The following is a 19,991-nucleotide window of genomic DNA, read 5'->3' on the forward strand; positions in this document are numbered from 1 at the left end:
GTGGTAAAACTTTAAAGCCAATTGTGTGAGCTCAAAATTCAATATTAAAAGCTGTTGATATTTACTAAATAAAATATTTTTAATTCACGACTTGTACATAAAACATCAAAACTGAGAAAGTTCCAGAATAAAGCAAACAATTTGAAAATGCTATACGAATTCAATCACATCAATATATTTTTAATTTCTGCTTGTAGCCAAACTGCCTTGAGAAATGTATTTAAAGTGTATCTTACAGATAAACAGGCATCTAACTGGCATTTTAAACATTCCTAAGTTTTACCAACCGCTTACACACAGCTTTATTGGGATATCACTCAAGTGGGACAAATATTTGATAAGTTTCCTCGGGTACCCCCTTATCTCTCTGTTTGGCTACCCAGGCTTTCCCAGCAGCCGGTTCTCGGATTTCACCCAAAACTATCATCATTTATTGGCCAGTTGACTAGCATCTGAAGTTGACACTCCCACAGCGCTGACGACGACAATAAGTGTAACTCTGTAAGTCCGTTCTCGGAGTTCCCCTGTGAGCAGAAACTTTGCCCACTTTCACCCGCAGAGTAGGAGACGTAGAAGTCGACCAAGTCACGCAAAGTCAAGTCGAGTCAACTCTACTGAATTGAAGACGGGGATAGGCACTAAATGGCCTCGGCGAATCCGCTTTAAAAGCTGACATAATCAACAAGCCAAGAAGTGGATCTGGAGATGGGGATGCGGATGCCGATGAGAATGGGGATGGTGATGGGGATGGGGTCCCGGCATATTAGTCGCCCATTATTTTGTAGATACTTTTGCGATAAGCCTTTTGCCGTTGCCGCTGCGCCGAAAAAGCGGCGATGATGATGATGATGCCACACCTAAAGAGAAATACTAATTTCGTGTAATTTATTTTCAACTTTTATTACACGAGCCCCGAGGAGCGGGAGTCTTATCAAAATTTTAATTAATACGCATCTGAGAAAAGTTTTGTGAAATGGCTGCTGCCGGCTGGCCAAGGCCGAAAGGGCCCGAAGCCAAAAGCTTCTTCTGACGTTAATTAGTGCCATCCGAAGTGGCTGGCGACTTTGTTGCACTCGCTGGCGGTAGTGAACTACAACAAACAAGCCACAACAAGCCATTAGCTGTTTAGAGCAGCCAACAAAAACCAAGAAGCGATTAGTATCTTAAAAGTACTTAAAAGGTCGTTACCCTGGCCCCATCTAAATACGCAGCGAAACAAAACAAAAAATGTGGAATACGGCGAACTTGGCCAGCGACTAATTATTTAATTTCGAGTTTTAAGCATGCCTCAAGACTGTCAGTCACTTTGAGTGTAGCTTACCCCTATGAGCAACCCCACCCCGATCCGCTCCACTCGTAGGTACCCAACCCATTAAGCGCAGAGATAACAGATCCATTATAGGAGAATTACGAGTGCGCAACATCAGCGGAGCGCCATCAACATCACAGTCGTCGTCGTCATCTTTTGCTAATGACCATCGATGCGATGTCGATGTTTTGTGCTTGTGGCCATCGCAGTACATCACTCAACCCAAAGGTTGCCCAAGAATTGACAGCGGCGGTGGCGGGAGGAGGGGGCTTGCTCTTGGTATCCAATGTATCTGGTCGGTGTCCATCTGTTTATCTTATTTTCAAGTGGTTACGCTGCACAAAAATAGGGCGAACCGGTGCCGAAGCTTCATTACAAACTCATTAAAGTTGCTCGAAATGAAACAACAGTTTTGGCAACCTTTTGAACCCCATGCGTGCGCACTTTTTCCCCAGAAATAAGTGTATCTCCGAGTTACATTCGACATTACCATCGACATTGGCATTAGCATTAGCGCGATGTTCTATTTGGTTGTACTGCGCTGTTAATTATCGACGGATGATTAATTATGGCACATCGGTCCAGTTCGAGCATCGCAAGATCTGCGGCTTGTTTGGGATCCGGTTCGGAAAACTCCCCAGCTCTCCCTTTTGATTGGCATATGAGTAATGAGCTTTTTGTTCTGCTTTTTTTCCCTTCCCACTTTTCGTATTTCATTTTTTTTTTGGTGCCCTTGACATGCGAACGTCTTGGAGTGTTTTGAGTAATTTTTCTGCTTGTACAATTTGTGTGTGAAATTGTTTTTCCCCCGGTCATACCACAAGTTCTATCTGCTGCCCACACACACTCGTCATCGGTTCGTAGATACATCTATCCAACAGCTTGCATGTCATCACTTCAGAGTACAGATACGGAGTTATGGGTTTCTTTCTCAGCTTTTGTTACTCGCTTTTTGTATTTGTTTGATTGGTCCGCTGGTGCTTTCATTACTTTCTCACAGTTGTGGCTTAGTGGCGTGCTCAGCGCTTAGAATTCAATTAGTTTTATAGACATTATCCAATTTGTTCCTCTTCCATTTGGATTCATACTTCTGGGAGTGTTGGGTGCGTGTTCCGCGGGAGTGTGGGCCCGGTATCCATAACTGAAGCGTTTCGCGTGCTGAGCTCAATGGCTATTCTGGATCACACTCTCTATTGTTCCGTAAAGCACTATTTGTAGTGGCGACACGCACACTCACAGAACGCCTACGCACACAGGCACTCCTTCATAAATCATAAATACATGCTGGCAAATTATATGGACGCGAAACCCCTCTGGTTCTGGTTTTGGTTCTCCTCCAGCAATTTCTCTGCTCTCGCATCGAAAACACCAAACCAAATAAATAATAGTTAAATTTTTTCTATTATATCTTTCCAGACGCATAAATATTTTGTTATTTAATTTTGTGATATTCACCCTCGACATTGCCTTGGGCACTTTTATGGATTGTGGGTAGCAAATTGCCCCAATTCTTATGGGGAGTTGAAAGGATTTGTGATATGTATGCAGGCTCTTCAATGGGATAAGAATTGACAGTTAGTCTAACGATGATAAACTATATTCTTCCATTGCAAATTGCAAATAGGGATCCTTGGCTTAAAACTATTTACTACTTTTGTAGCCCACTTCCATTTTGGTCAGCATTACAAAACGGAATTACAGTGATTATTGCCAGTACCATAACTCAAATCAGCAGCTCATCAACTAATGAAATTCCATAACTTATTGATGTATATCCCCAACTCCTGCACCAGCATTCCAGTCCCAATGGACCCAACACATTTCAATGGCCATAAACTATGCATGTGAAACTTTCTCGGGATGTGCCGCTAAAGTACTTACCCAATCGAAGCGAATCGAATCCAATCGAGCCCGACCGAGCTGAGCGATTCCAAGTGCATAGATTTATGGTAACTTTTGCCCACTCTCATACACATTCAAAAACCCACACACATTCACACGCAGGGCGAAGACACTGGCAAATCAATTATCTGCCAAATCAATTTACAATTTATGCATAAACTTTATAATCAATAGACTTAAGCGCACGATGACTCCGCCTCGATCTCAATCCCGATCCCCCTACCATCCTACAATCTTACCATCTTGTCAGTTTTAAAGCCAAAGCCGTAACAATTATGAAGGAGGGGACCAGACCGAGGTCGGGCAAATCCGTTAGGCCATAAAAGCCATAAATGCTCAATTACAGGAAGTAAATATGCACACTTGATTGCAGAATATTGCGTAGATGGCCAGGCCCTTGGTTCTGGCTTTTACTCAGTCTCTGGCTAAGACTCTGGCCTAAGCTAAGACTTGTCCTGGCCAAGTTGGTTGACTTTTAAAATTATCGCACATATCAAAACTGCACAAAGTGTCTGAGCTTGTGTGTGTATGGCAGGGAGAAATTTAATTTCATTACTTTCATGTGACATAAACCGTTGTCGGATGGCCTGGCTGGATTTGGCCTAGGCCCGGTCAAAAGCCTCTGGTCGTGTTGTTTCGTCTTCCCGGGCTTCATGGCTCCTCTAAGCATTTTGATAATCTATTGCACATAACGCAAACCTCAAAAACCGCAAAACAGCCAGCCCATACCCCAAGACACTCCTCATGACTGGATCCTGGGTACTGGGTACTGGTTACTGGATACTGGATACTGGAACCCCTTCACCATGCCCTCCCATCCGAGCTGAAGGCCCCATCTTCCGGGCTATTAGTGCGTCGTTGTCTTCGGCGGGACAATGCCATTTGCGCATATTTGCTTTAGCGGCCGCATCTTCGACAACGGTCGCTTCTTGGCCAAGACAACGGATAATTGCAGAAAGTACCGTTGGCCATATGCGAAAGATTCTTTTTCCCAACCCCAAACTCCCCCTCCTCAACCGATAAACCCAGCCCAACCAGACCTGGCCGCAATTTTCGTTGCGTTTGCAAAATATTTCCAAGTGTCTTGGCCGCTCAATTTATGAGCGTTGAAAAGGCTTAGAAAACGCGAAGGCGAGGTTTGCACAAAGAGGGGCCCCTTGATTATGTTGATAATGTCAGCAGGAGAAAGGGGTTAAGAGGGGCCAGCGCCAAACCAGTTCCAACCGGTTCCCAGGCAGCATCTTCTTCTGGCCAGTCATATTAGCCCGTCCCGTTGCCAATGTCGCTGTTTATACCTGTTGTTCGTGCTGCTGGCGTGCGTAAACCGCCGGAGTGCAGCCCAATATGGTCAACGCTCTTTTAACCATGTTTACACGTTAAGTGTGTTTGTATGTTAAGCATTTGCCTCTTTTTTGCGACTTCTCGCTTCCCAGGCCCGGCAGTTGTCGAGTGTCTTGCTAATCATTTTTTGATTAGGTACCAGAGGTACCAGAAATCACACTCGGCACAAAAGATGTAGATAGATTTGCTCTGCATCCTCAGGCGTCTGAATTTGTAAAAGACTATCTTGAACCGGGTAACCTTTCTAACCCGGGCTACTTGTATATTTGTTTTGGTTTGTTGTATTCACTGGCATTTGTATCTGATATCCACTTTACTTGGTAACGGGACTCCAGATGCCACCAAGCCAAAAGGAGTTGCGTGAAAGCATACATATTTATGTTAAGTGTGTGTGCTCTTTTTTTCGAAAGGCCCCTAGCTGCGAGTTAAGTGACATTGCAATTGGTGAATGGCAAGCGGAACGCAAAAATATAAATAAACTAAGCCAAATCCATATCGTGCATCTCCCTCCACCAAGCTGTCGCGCTCTCTTTCCTCTTTGCGGCGGCAATTTTTATATTCATCATTAATTAAGCGCTAAACAGACGCCCGCTGCGTGGAGTTTCTGGGGGATTTTTGATCGGGAAATGATGGGGCTACGAAAAGCGCCCAGCATGACATCATATTCAAGAATCGGTAAGGGAAGTCGTCCTACACACATGTATGCATATATGGAGTGGTGCGAGGGGCGAAATGTGAGTTCTGTAAACTGAGAAAAATCGTTGGAAAGTTAGGTAGTTCTAAAAATCTTTGTGAACTTAACTAGTCCACTTGGTCAAGGTGATTTTACTCACACCTATCAACATGTCAACACATCAATATCTTCTAAAAATTTAATATTCTACCTTAGCAATGAGAATCCTTCAAGAAAGTAACCTTTTTTCTTAGTGCGCATATTAAAAACTGCATGGAATTGATTTGAAAATAGAAGCAACCGCCGCAGCTCATCACGGGGATGGAGGGAACGATTATGATGGTGAAGCTGCCGGGTTGCGGGCGCTGCGTGGTGAGGACTTCTGCCCGGGCCGCGTGTTAATTAAAAGCCACTGGACGCTGGACCGGGCGCCTGGTGGGCATGCGGAGAGCAGGAGGGGCGATTAGAGACAACGTGGAGTGAGTGCAACAACCTTGGCACTTCCTGGGTACTTAGTCAACGCTTCGGCCTCTTGATTATGGCTGCAGTGCTGGTGTGGGGAACACACACACTCGGTCTATGCTATATATATAAATATGTACTCATGAATGCGAATGCGTAGGCAGCACCAATATATACGCTCCCCATAAATCCCCTTTCATGCCCAGTAGCTGGAGACAGGGCGATTTGAGAATGGGAACTGCGAACTGAAACTGGAACTGGGCATTAGCGTCCGCTGACTAATGATGAAATGCGTGGCATTCGCTGAGCTGGGTTGGGTTGGGTACGGGTACGGGTATGGGTCTCATTTATGTAGAAAAGGATTAAGGCCATAAACCAAATGGCTGACGTAGCAGCTTAGCATGAAAAATGATTGCCGGGCCAGTCATCAGTCGGTAGTTTTTTTTTTTAAGTCCCAGCCTTACCCTTTGAAGGTAGGTGTTAAAGTGCCACAGATTGTGGCCTCCGTTTCGGACTCCTCCGATCTCAGCCAGCGGAGACAAGTGCACTGGCGGAGACATAAGCCGGGATTGGAAGCGGGACTGGGATTGGGATTAGAAGCTGGGTGCGTTCTCGGGCGGCCAAAGCCTCTGAGTTATTTGCATAAGTATTTCTGATGTACGTTGATAATGGAATTTCAGTGACTCGATTAAGGCGGTGATAATGTGCCCAAGTATTCGGGTTATTCAGTATGGAAAATTAATTAGAAATCCTGGCTAGGGCGGGATTGCCAGCTCCAAGAGCGCCTCGATAATTCATGCCAGGCGATTGAAATCGTTTGGGCCAACATCTTTGGCTAATACTCGGACATTTGTCCACTTGCCTCGGCGAAATGCCCCGCAAAAGTTTTTATTTTTAAACTTTCTGTCAAAGTTTTGCGGCCCCCGGAACGAGCTCCAAGTCAAACAAAGCTTGACCACATCGAGCGAGACAATGGCACCCAAAGGCGCACTTAAGGCGGTCAAAATGCACACAAATCAAACTTGGCCCAGTCCGGTCGGAAGACGACCGTTGGTCTTTTATTAAAAAACCGTAACTAATGATGCCTAAATTCGCAATAAAAATGAAAAACCAAAGGCACAATATGGTCCATTAGAGGGCTTTGTTGCTGTTTTTGCCGAGCTATTAGAGGTCCGTCGCTCGCAATTTGAAACAATTTTTATAATACAAAATAATATTGCTCAGAGAAGGCAGAAGGGCAAACATCGTGGCTAAAAGAGCGGGCGTGCACCAGCTTATTGTGACAAATTTTAAGTAATTTCATTTTTATTTCACCAACAGCTTCAGCTTTTTATATTGTTCAAAGGCCCGAAGCAAAGGAAGTAGACGCAAAGCACAAAATCAGCCTACAAAAAAAACTGAAAACAAGGCATGACTCAAAGCAGCTTTTCACTTTATATAAATTTCCCTTTCGCAGAATCCCAGCCTGCTTCTGGCTCATTAAAGTCGCACTGGGGCAAAACAAAACTTTCGTAGTCTCCCGAATTTCCAGAATATTTATTTACACCTTCGCCGAAGGATAAACACTCCCCTCCTCGACACTTCCCGCTCTTGTTTGTTTTGCATGTGTCTAAAAGGCAGACAAAGCCAAAGCCAAAGTCAAAGCCAAAGCCAAATCCAAATCCAAATCCAAATCCGAAAGCCACATGGCCCAAGGCGTGCGAAAGCCGACAATACGAAAATACTTCAATCAATGTAAAAATTGGACGAAAAAGGTAGAACATATAGGCATGGTTGGTGCGACTGAAACGGCCTGCATTTGGGCAACTGGGCAACTGGGTGGCTGGGTGGCTGGGTGGTTGGCACCAGAAAGTGGAAAAATAATCAGAGAAGTTAAATCTGTGGGCGCCATATGCCCACCGCCAGGTCGACAGGCAAACCGACTGACGCACCGATGGCGAGGGAGTCAGACAGAGACACACCCAGGCACATAAACAATGAAATGGCTGCTTAAATATATCTTCCTGTTGTTTATGCATACCCTGTAGAGCAAAAAGGGTAATCCCCAGGGCATGACAAATGGAACCAAGATTTGGGGTATGAACCAAACGAATGTTACGATTGTTATTACGATTCTTCCGAAATTGCAATACTGTGCAGTTTGTCCCAAGTCATGCATCTAACATTCGTCTAATCGTAAACCATGAGATGCATTAACAATATTGTGTTATATAGTCTTTGCAATGCAATGAGTGTCTTTGCATCGGTTACTACCAGCATTCAAACAAAAATTCGACTCGGTTCGTTTGAAAGCCGAGAGCAGAAGTACTCGACAGACTGGGTAGGTTTGGACCGGGGTTTCACCGCCCTCATAGCAATTGTACTGAGCTTTTGAAGGCTCCTTGAAAACCTATTGGAGCTATAAATCCTTTGTGTTTTCAATTTTTATTTTATTGCTCTCCGCAGGCAAGTGTGTGTGTGTGTGCGTGCCTCGCCCAAAGTGTTGGTTCGTGTATGCGTGAATTTGAGTCCTTGTGGCAAGGTGAGCACCAAAACACCGAAGCGAACACTGCCATTTTCGGGGGAGTGACTCAGTGGCAAGAACATAGCCAAAAATTACAGTACGCTTTCAGGAACAAGGCGCAAATGCACAAAATAGTAGAATTTAAACAGATACAGCTCAAACTCGGCCCCTGGGGGTTGGCCACTTCCATTTCTTTGGGGTTAGTCCTGGGACGGGGGGTTGAACACTACACTTCAGCGTTTGAGGCAATTGAGTTAATCTGGCAATGAGTTGAGGCCTGATGGGGCAGGTAGAGCAATTGGGGATGTGTGAAATTGTTGCTGGGGTGCCGTCTCTGAAGTGGGCGTCTCTGGAGTGTGGTTGCAGCAGATAGCAGATGTGCCTAAATAATTGCTGATAAATAACAATAATTTCGGGGACGGGGCGAAGACAAAAAACGTAATTGGACGCCCGGATATTGAAAGTGAAGTCAGCCAAATAAAAATGGATTTGTTTGGGATATTATATTCGGACCTGAATAATTCCATTTAATGTGGGCAGATTGCTCCGTCATTTCCGAGCCTGATTCTTGAACACTCTTTTGATTAGAACCCGGGTTCTAAGGTCTTTACGTTTGCTGATGTTTCGACTGTACAGTAGTCATTTGTTTTGTTTTAAAGCTAGCGCCAAAGTTTCAGCACAATGGGTTCTTATACATATATACACTCTAAGGACTCGATTGCATTCATGCTCTCTCCATGTTCTATTCCCCAAGCAATTCATTCAGTGTAGCTCTTTATTTGCCCGCTGTTTTTGTGCCATTATTGTTAGAGTTGCTTTGTTGCTACTGCTCGCTTTTCACGCTCCCGCCATTTAAACGAAGAAATAAATGACTCCTTGGCTGGAAAGTTTATTTTAACCTCGAAGACCGAAAGTGCACGGAGCAATAATCGAATTTGAGTGAATTAAGATTGGGGAATTGGTCTCGAACAATGGAGTGAGTGGAAAGTCCTTTCACATGCGATCGTGTATGGGTGGAAAATTATCCCTAAAGTAAACACAATAAGAGGTAGAGAAGAGGCTTTCTCCGGCTGACCGTCCTCCGTCCACTCGAATGTATTTTTTTATTTGTTTGCCGATAACACTTGGCACTAAAAGGGGACCACGAGGATGGCAGCGGGCACATGCCCTGGTCGGCCTGGCCTGCAACAGCAATCAGGACTCTCTACAAATAGCAACAAGCCAGCTTCCCCTATCTCGCCTTATCTGCTCTCCGCTTGTGTTTGTGTTTTCATCAAATAAAATTGACACACACAAGTGTTAGCCGCTTAGGTTGACAGCCTTCCCTTTACTTCCATTTCCGCTTCCACATCTGCTCTAAGCTTTCCTTGGCTTTCCCTCCTCGAGGGACCGAGGATCCTACGGCTAAGGACCCGACTGAGGTCTCCCCATTCCCACTTTGACTTTGGCCGCCTGGTTAGCTCCCCATCTTGGTGCTTTTAGGGTGTTTGTGCTAGGCCTGAGCTTTTGATTTGACAGTTTAGTTAAATTAAATTGGGGTTTAGACAAAATAAATAGGAAGCCCTGAGCGAACAGAAAATCTATTCACTGACGTGAGTCTCCTGTACAAAAGGGATTTGGTTGCGTTGTCGGGAAATCTAAATTTGGCTTACGTTTTGTTTTTACTTTTGTGATGAATAATTAATATTCATCGACGTTAAGAATAGTCTTAGCAGAAAACGTATGAAATACAATAAAAACACATAAGTAAATAAGTAATACGAACTTCATTTTAATCAGTGAATTTAAACCCTTTGCATTTTAATGGGAAACTTTATTCAATATTCTACGAATCGCAAATTTGTCAATTACGTATACAATTAATTTGACTTTTGACATTAATTTTGTTTGTTTACATTCGTGGAGACGCACAATCGCACAGTCCAACAGCTACAAGGTAAATTTCAAATGTCTAAATTGCCATTTAACTTCATCAGAAAACTCTCCTGCAAGTGGAATCTAGTTATATCCTAATCGCCACTCAGACACACCCACATAAACACTTTATACCCCCTCCGAGCCCGGTTTAAAGTTCAAAAGCGTTTGAGGCAACGAAATGTTTGAGCGGCAGAGCGAATTCCGGAGGGTTGGGGTGTTGGGTTATCCTAGGGTTTTCCAGTGTTATCCAGGGTTCGAAGGGGCAGAGTTGGCTTTGGGCGCCCGGCGATGCCTGCGTCAATTGAAGTTTTAACATACAAATGTAATTAAAACGTTTTACGTATCCGCCGCCAGGCACAAGAACCAACAGCACAAAGTGTTTGGAGAAACCCTTGGCATCTCGGTGTGTGTGTGGGACACCGGGGAAAGCGTTTTCCATTCCTCACACAGCCACACACACATCCCTACAGTTCTGTATACACGCACACAAACCAGGCCGAGACACTCGAAATTGTTGCCGGCGGATGCAATAAGTTGGTGATAAGGTGTTCATTCCCTGGGGTCCGCAGGGGAAAACCTTTTGCAAACTTGTCAAAAATCAGAGAAACGGGGAGAGGATATAAAAAACGTGTTTTCCGAGTTGCTCCCCGGCAGTGAAAACAATGCCAATGTCGTTGTTAACCTTTTTTCAGCATTCGCCGCTTGGCTGCCGGGCACCCACCACCCATTACTGCCCCAACCCCCACCGGCGGAACAGCTCCCCTGGACTATGACGCAAACAATGATATTTACATTTTTTATCTTCGTTACCCCGACCTCGCCCGTTTCCCTCTCGAATTGGAAACAAGCCGAAGGGCTCCAGGCATCCCGGCACGTTTTTGAGGGCATTTGCTGTGGAGCGAAATAAAAACGGAGGGGACGAGGCTCATATCAAAGCGATCATGGATTTATGGCCTTAATAATAGACGAAACGGAAGGGACGGGCCGGCTAAACTGGACAGAAAAGGGAGAACGCAAGTGGACCAGTAATTAGAAAAAGGATTTTCCTGTACATTTTTTTCGGAAATGAGCCATTTTGTTTTCTCAAAAAAAGGAGGCCATAAAATACGTGAGCTGTTGGTCAAATGAAAATGGCGGGAATTTACGCGAGATTTCTATCTCAAATCTTAGTTGTTTTGAATTTAAAGGGCCACTCTTTCGTTCAATGTAAATTTATTAAAGTGAAATTCCCGTCGTCCCTATGGTATATATTCATCAAATTCGCCCTTTAAAATCGACCCTCAGGGTTGACAGCTTATCAAACCAAGTCACAAACAAAAAAGAATCCCAAAAAAGAAGCAGCTGCCACAAAGGGTGCACATGTGTGTGTGTGTGCTTGGAAAATATACGGGAGGCGAGACACCATTTGCTCATTAAAATAAAATTTTTGCACAAATATTAAATAGCCGAAAATGTTCCGAGGCGTATAATACGAATGTCGCCGGCAATCCCCAATATGCGACTGACATTGAGTGGTTAAGTGGTGAGCCGAAGGGCAGGGGCACTTTCATTGAGGGACGAGTGCAAGTTCATTTTTCTGAGATAACTCTCTGGTGGCACGGAAAGTGTCAAAAACGCTTAATAAACGTCAATGTCAGGCGATTCCAAGTCAGCGGCGAAATTCAAAATTTTTCAAACAAAACACACTTCTGTCAGTTGGGAAAGACGAAGCGAGGCTGGTGGGAATGAGGGGATGGATGCTGTCAGGGTTTCAGGATTGGAGATTGGTATTGGGGATTGGGGATTGTATTGCGAAGCGCAATTGAATTCGCAGAGTCAGGCGAACCGGGAAAGGAGCCGGAGCATCCTAGGACACCCAGGACACACATCTCGATGCCAATCCCTCAATTCCGGCTCTCGGTTTCACACACTTTCATTTCATTTCACTTCCACCCATTCCGTTTGGTTCGCTTCGTCTCATCCAGCCCAGCCGTCGTTCATTCGCTTGACAAATGGAGTGTCATAAATGCAGCCCTTAAGGGCAGACCTCCCCTAACCCCCCACCCAAATACCTCCCACCCCTTTATGCTAAACGACACGTAGACAGGCAGACCCATCCCACAGACAGCCACCCCATCCCTTCCACCACCCACGCAAAGCAGGCCGGAGAGCTAAAAATGCACTGGGGGATTGAAAATTTATTTGAATTTGCTTTTAGTTTTCGGGTTTGCCTGTGTGTGAGATACATTCAACAGATTTCGATGGCAGCCGTTACGGATCGCATTTAAAAATGGTTTCAATGTTCAAACTGGGCGACAGAGTTGTCATTTGCACTGGTTGCAGTGATGGACGAAAGATGTACCGAGTATGCATTATTTTAAATATTATCAATTGTGTGGGTTGAAGACTATAATTTTACCACGTTATTTTCAAAGAAATTTGCACATAACTGGAAGTCATTATTTACTTGCATGCATCCAAACCCGAGATATTTTGCAAGAGAACCCGCCCGGTAGATAACTTGAAAATTCGGATGCCGTGTGCACATCATCGACTATTAATGTAGTCTGTCCGAGCAGGAGCAACCACTCGACAACCAATTCCACGGTACCAAAGAACCAAAAGAACACCACCCACCGCAGCTGCAGAAGGGACACCCGCAACCACAGACGAAAAGTGACAGACGTCAGCTTAACAATATGACAAATACAATTTTTCGTCTTTATAATTTAATTTTGCTATAAAAACGCATTATTGTATAATGCGTTGGGCTATCTCTGACGTCCCCGCCCCCTTACCTACATCAAATGCAGAGTACCATCATCAGCGTCAGCATTCGCATCAGCATCCGCATCCGCATCCGCAGGCGAGTGGGCGTGGCCGGAGAGCCAACAGTGTTTGGGCGGCACACTCTCGGACAATTGAAAGCGATATATAAAAAATAGTCACTTACTCTGGCTCGCTCTATCTCGCTTCCTTTGTTTCTTCTCATAATTCCTTCCTTTTTATGAATTCTTTTTTGTTTTTCCATTTTTGCGGTATTTGTCAACAAGGACGGGATGGGCGGATGATAATGGAGTGGGGGGTGGGGCGAAGTATCTGGATGAACGCCCTAGAGTTAATTTTGAGTGACGTGCAAAGTTTGTTAATTGAATTTGCCTTTTTGATATGTATGTCACATTGATGTTGACGCCGCAGTACAGTGGGGACTAGCTAAGTGGGTTGTGTACATGACATTAATTGAGCGCACTAGTTAAAAGGGTTGTTTGTGCTCCCCCTCCCTTCCATTACGTCACCACCCCAAAAAATTCAACCGGTTATGGACAGCCATCAGGTTCAGTCGAGCTGAGTTGCCAGTTGCCAGTTGGGTTTCGAGAAATTGTTTAATGCAAATGGGCAAATGGGCAAATCAAGTTCCCCCTCGGGGCTAAGAGACTGAGATTGCGGATAGGAGAGTGCTAAAAAACAATGGAGAGTGAGGCGGTCCCAGAAGTGGAAAATTAAACAAGCGTTGGCTTTGGAAATTAAAGAATCCATTTGATGAGTGCTGTCCAATTAGGGGTTAGAACAACAATGAAATTATCTCTTCCTTTTGGCCATTAAATGCAATATTCTGATAACTCTATTAAGGCGCTATTTTAAAATTACTTCAAGTATGGAAATTGTTAGCAGAGAAAAGCGCTTGTTAAAGCATGATCTATAGTATTTGGAAAGAAAGAACTTTAGTATTTACTAATAGTTCGGAGCTGTCCTTCTTATAACTCACCTAATTGGTCCACTTGTCCGAATGTCCACTGTGCACTTTCATTAACATGGATGTTACTCTTTCTGTGCGCTGTGCTCCACTTTGATTTTGATTGTATGCAGCTGCATTTCATTCGGCCACGTTTTCACCCATCCTACCCCATTCCATACCACACCTCCTGCCCGTTTTTAATCATTTTAATATGCAACTTTTTGTCCGACTGTCCAACGCTGCTTAATGCATCAATGAGTTTAACAGTTATCAACAGACAAGTGCCGAGGCGGGAAAGTCGGGGTTGTTGGAAAAGTCGGGGAATGGGACTGACAAATGGCACGGACTAATTTATATGTGTCGAATGCCATCACATGCATTCATACAGCCTTAGTAGGCAATAATCACTGGACGATTTAATGTAATATGACCATTGAAGAACATTTAACTCGTTCAATTGCTGTCATTCCCGTTCCTGCTCGCCTGCTCCATTTTCCGCTGGGTTACAAATTGCCACACTGACTGAACAAGACAAAGTGATTGATATTTAATCTAAAATAAAAGCCGAAAGTCCGTTGGGCAATTTCAATTTTAATAAAATGCCTTTTATCTGCATGAATAGAGGGGCGGAATAGATTGAAATGCAGTGGGTCGGTGCGCTTCGGTTGGGATGATTGAAAGATGGAGAGGAAGATGAATGACGGATTCTCCCACTTGGATCTATACAATGTTTACAATCGGAGGGCGGGTACCAGCCAAGTTGCATTGCATTGCACAATTTGTTGCTGTTTGATTTCATAAAATATTAACTAGCAATCTGCAGTGTCTGCATATATATGCTGCTTATGTAGAAAGCCGGCCAAAGTCTAGGGTTAGGCAAGCACACGCAGCTCCCGAAGATGAGATTTCGACTGAATGATGGTCAGACGGACAGCCAAGCTGGCTTAAAATCAACTGAAAGCGATTTAATTTGCCAGAGTCCCAGATAGAGAGCACTCTGGCTGGGGGATACAAGCTCCAACGGTTTTTGGCTGAGGCTTCAAAACCATCCAAAGCACTCAACGTGCTCGAGCCCCCCTTGAACACACTTTAACTATATTAATTGATATACTTGCTCGCAGCGGTAATTTAAGCCAACTGAAGTCGCCTGCCAATGCCAATATAATCAGACCGCCCCGCCTTACGCCGCCAACTACTCATCAGCATCATCAGAGGAGACGGGAGAACGTATGCGGGAGATTTGGATGTGGAATTGCTTGGGTGTGGGCTAGAGCCTGATTCTGGGTGGAGATTTCCTTTCTTGATGACTTTGCCCAGAGGCGCGCTCTCTTTTTGCCGCTGACGTAGGGGAGAGTCTGTTCTGCCGAGAGATATACATTGTACACACAGAGCAGACTTTGTGCACTCCTGCAGGCAAATAAGCAGGCAACATGGCGGATACGTAATCAAATGTACATAAGGCATCAAACGACGACGACGGCGACGCCATCAATTCCTAAGCCAAAACAAGCGCGGGCGAGTGTATGAGCAGGAAAACTCACTTGGCTCTCCAAAGAAGCTCCTGTAGCACATAGTACATCAAGTGCAGGCTAGAAGGCTGGCCGACTGGCAGGCAAGGAAATGGCGCAGGAAAGGAAGGACAAGCAGTGCACAGGAAAACAATTTACAATGCCACCAACTTAACAGGATGAGCAGCGGAGCAGGCTTAAGAGGCGGGGAAGAGGGAGCTGCATACAATTTTGGCACTGGCAAATGGCAATAGATAGCTGAGACAGTTAGATAGTTGGCAGCAGGAAGGGGCGTTTCGCAGAGGTGGGCTCGACAAGTTCTCGGAAAATTACCAGATCAATAGTTTGGTCCCGCAGACCTCTACCTCCATTCATCACACTTTTTCCAAGCCGTTCGCCATTCTTACGTTTTCCCCGGAGGTCGCTCCATCTGAATCATAAAAACCTGTCGTAAGCTGCAAATCTTTCTCAAAGCCTGAAAACTCCGAAGAACTTTGATAGCAACTCTCCGAAGGCACATATTAGTTGGTCTGTGTGTGAACAGAAAGGAGAGCTAACATTTTGATATTCGTGTGATATGTGTAGTGGGATTGAGTGGGAGTCAGTGAGTCAGTGGGAGAGAGGAGGGGAGCCAGAACCAACCCTTTTGCTGTACGTCTGCTTCGGAGTAAATCTGTACACGATGCCGGGCATTAGTGGCGCTTCGAGTGGGGGTGAGCAATAAGTTTAATGTGTGCTGCGAGCATATTCCAAGGCCTTTGCTAGCCAGCTGTCAGTTCAGCTGAGTTCAGATGACTTGAGCGGAGTCGAGTTGAGTTTGCCGTGATGACGGTTCCCCTCTATGTACTTCCCTGAACTGTCCCAGCTGACGTTGAATTATCATAAATTGCCGAAGTTTGTTTTTGGCATAACAAAACTTGGGCGGAGGTCCTCCACGACCCACAATTCTGTGAATGGGAGTGTGAAAAGTTGCCATCAGGCGAAAATCACGACAATTAGGTTCATGTTGTGTGGCGGCGCAAAGGGTTTCCAGGATTGCAGTGGCGCAGAGTGGAAGGACTTTGCATAAGTCTCCTTTCTCCCCGTCGGCCCATCCTTGCCGCATAATCCTATTAAATTCACGTTGCGGCCTGGAAAAGCAAAGTAAAGCAACTAACTGGCAGGGGGAAAAGCGCAAAAGGTGCTTAATTTGTGCGCTGCTTTTATTGATTTCCCCCAGTCACCGCCCCTTCCCCTTCTCCATTCTGATTCCCGATTCCCCGACTCCGCCCTGCACACACACATTAGAAGAGGAGCTACGGCTAAAAGGCATTAAAGTCTTGACAAGGCTATTAAATGCTTAAGAGGCAGCGACGTTAATGACAACATCGCAAAAAGGCCAAACCAAGGCAAACCAGGGCAAACCAGGGCAAGGAGCTGTCTGCTCGAGCAGAAGTAGTCAGGCAGACGCGACGAGAGCCGCGCAAGGATTACAATTTACGAGTCCTGCGAACCATGAAGGTGTGATAAAATTTCAGCAATTAAAAAAACGTGTGCGTTGACAACGCCAACGAGAACGAGAACGGGATCCGGCTGGAAAAGAAGGTGAAAAGAAGTCGGTGGGTGGTGGTGGAAACGCAGCGTCGAGGACCTGCGACAAGTACAACAGGAGAGCCGAATCAACGTGGCATGCAACTTAAAAAGAAAGTGAGAAATTCAAATTTCAATAAAGGTCTTAAAGGAATACTCTTTCGAAGTAGTACTGTTTTTGAAAATTGAAGAAGACACTCCCATTAATTATTGAAATAATGGTGTTAACAGCTTTCCTTCCCTAATTAGAAAGTATTTGGTCGAATTTAACGAAAAACTGCTTAATGATTAGGTTTTTAATTAAATGCTAACTTTAAGGTGGCATTCTCTGCCTTTCTTTCGACTTCTTTTTGTGTTAATTATCAGGACTGAAATGTATAGCATACTTATGGGCACAATGTTATGATTTATCTCTAAATCTATCTCAAAACTCATGAACGCTGTCTTTAAGACCCTCTCAGTTTCCTTCAGTCGACATGGGCGACGTTTCTGCTTTTTCTCCGAGAGTCTTTGTGTGTGTCACCCACACACCTACAAATAAAGTTGCGAGCAGTTTAAACGTCGTTGGCATTTGAGAGCAGCTCCAAGAATATTGCAAATTTATGCGCCCTCCCTTTTTGCATAATTACCCCTCGACGACCCTGGGTAACCTTTCCCCATTCCTCCTCCTGCCCCCAGCCCACTTTCCCGGGCAGCGGGAAAGTCCACGCCCACGCACACGCAGATTTTGATAACGTCGCTTCATGTTGGGTGCTTGCAACATTGCAGCGCGTATTTTTAATTTCCGTCAGTTGCCGCTGTCTCTCTCTCTCTCTCTCTCTTTTCTATTGTAGATAAGCGGGAAACATGTCAAGGTATGACTATGTGTTTGGCTCTATTTGCGAGTGTGTGTGTGCCGGTTTGGTAGATAATGTAAAATTAAAAGGGAAGCTGTGCAAAACAGGCAAAACGGGAAGAGGAACTGCGCGCCTGCGATCTTGAATTATGCGTTCCCAGATTACCTCCCTTTCCACCAGCGAATAGTCAGAATGATGGGGTGGAGCGGGGTAGCGCGGCAGAGGGGCAGTTATCGCGCCATATATGGAAAATATTTCTACAATTTATGTTAAATGTTTCGCCGCAGCGGCGGCGAAACGGAAAAAGAAAAACTTTTAATTAGCTAACTAAAATGGCAAATGGCGCAGGGTCTGAGATATGATTAATTAAATGCCGGCATGTAATTCAGTCGGTAACAACACGCAGCACTGGATCCAGATGATATAAATTGGGGCAAATTAATTGCAACAGCCTCAGGTGTGTGTGTCTGTGTGTGTAAGTGTGTGCGTGGGTGAGTCAGCCTCTCCACTTGCGTGTGTGTTTGTGGGAAATTTTCGAGGTAATTAGATGATGGAAAACGCTCATTTCGCTATCAGATGTGATGGCGATGGGAGGGGATAAGTAGGAGGAGGGTGCTTTGTCGAGGACAAGACAGATGGATAACTTTTTTCTATGCGCTATAATCTGTCAGCCGAGATAAAACAGCTTGGGAAAGTGTACATCCTGTGATAAAAGATGCGGCATTAGCAGAAATAAATCAAATGCTCAGGTGGAGGCTGGACCAAGGCACTGACCACCAGCTGCGTGTTTCCTCGTAAATGATGGAGAATGCAATCTCCCAAATGAATTGAGCAAAATTATTAAATGGATAACGGAGAAATCGAAACCAAACCAGTTAAGCAATTCAAAAGTTAGCTCTTCTGGCCAGCCTTTTAAATTCAAACATTTAATAAGCAACAAATCGCCTTCGATTTCAATCGAATCCTGGCCAAGTGAAAGCCAAAACAAGCAGAGATGTTTTCCTGCCGATTGAAAGGTGAAGCGAATATTTGGGAAAGCCTCTCCATAGTTGCAAATGAAAACAAATAATTAAATCAATAAAATTTTGAAATATCCACTCTGAAGACATCTCCCCGAATTCCATCAGCTTCAATTACGGTCGAAGGGCGGAAAGAGTCCCCCAACCTCCATACACATACCCATCCCAATCCACTTTTGACTTTTCCAACATCATCAAAATTTTTGCCAAACAACAAAAAGATGGAGAGCAAAGAAATTGGGGAGATGGGGCTGACAAGGGAAGATGGCAAGCATAACGCCCATTTCCAGTCAACTGCCAATATGAAAAGCCGAATCCTTTCACCCGGCACCTAGCCACCCATTACCGACCACCCACCGCCCAGCACTCAGCCACAACAAGCTGAGAGAACATTTTCCAAATATTGAGCAGGCAGACAGGGGTTATGTTGTTATATGTATAAGAATTTACATACACCCACGTCTATCTGGCTTCTGTGTTCGACGAGGCCGGCCAACATGTGCAAAGATATCGGAGGAGAAAGAACGAATGGCGACGATGGGGAGGATGGGGACGACAGAGACGAGGCCCACGAACATTTTTGTATTTTTAAACCGAAAAAGGGTTTACCCATCTGCTTCTTTCCTTGGTCTTGGGCAAAACTACTTATAGAACTTTAACTTTGGCAACTCTGTCAAAACACTTGGAAGAGCCAAAAGTGCAGGGCCTTTCTGGGGAAGAGAAAATGCCTCGGGTGCTCCCGGACTCAGTGGAAAGTTTAGTTTACTTCACCAAAAAATATCATAAGAAATAAGCGAACCTACAATATGTGTAAAAAACACTAGAGCCAGCGCACTTGGAAAGTTCGGGGGTCAGAATTAAAAACACAGGACTTCTGCTTAATGATATGGAAAAATATCCGATATCTCGTTACGTTTCCGAAACGAAACCCAGAATCTTTACAGAGGTGCAAGAGCGCGGAGTAAATTAAGTATTATTCTCACATTCTTCCCGCGTTTTCCATTCATTAATCCCCGTTCGCTTTCGCTGCATTTAATTACAGGATCGACACGTCACACGGAATGGAGACCCCGAACCGGTGGTGGATCCCTCGCAGGATTATATGCTGATGCTGGGCTACGAGAACGCGACCCACACGGTCCTCCGCTTCCGACGCAAACTGGACACATGCGACCCCAGCCACGACATCGCCATCACGGTGAGTTCAGTCCATCCGGAGTAAACTCTTTAATAAATA

General features: G+C 44.9%; 1 protein-coding gene and 1 long non-coding RNA gene across 3 annotated transcripts in view; both read left to right on the forward strand.

Annotated features, from left to right (window-relative positions):
• Positions 1-19,991, forward strand: part of olf413 — a 111,613-nt gene that overhangs the window by 50,944 nt on the left and 40,678 nt on the right. For both annotated transcript variants that reach the window (NM_001275275.1, NM_168948.5), the window contains exon 3: positions 19,797-19,952. In NM_001275275.1, the coding sequence (NP_001262204.1) occupies positions 19,797-19,952 (156 nt within the window). The remainder of the gene's footprint in view (positions 1-19,796; positions 19,953-19,991) is intronic.
• lncRNA:CR45972 (long non-coding RNA:CR45972) lies at positions 10,750-11,208 on the forward strand. The gene has a single exon (NR_133302.1). It is a non-coding gene; the product is annotated as a long non-coding RNA:CR45972 (long non-coding RNA).

The sequence above is a fragment of the Drosophila melanogaster genome, chromosome 3L, assembly GCF_000001215.4.
Source record: "Drosophila melanogaster chromosome 3L".
Classification (NCBI taxonomy): Eukaryota; Metazoa; Arthropoda; class Insecta; order Diptera; family Drosophilidae; genus Drosophila; species Drosophila melanogaster.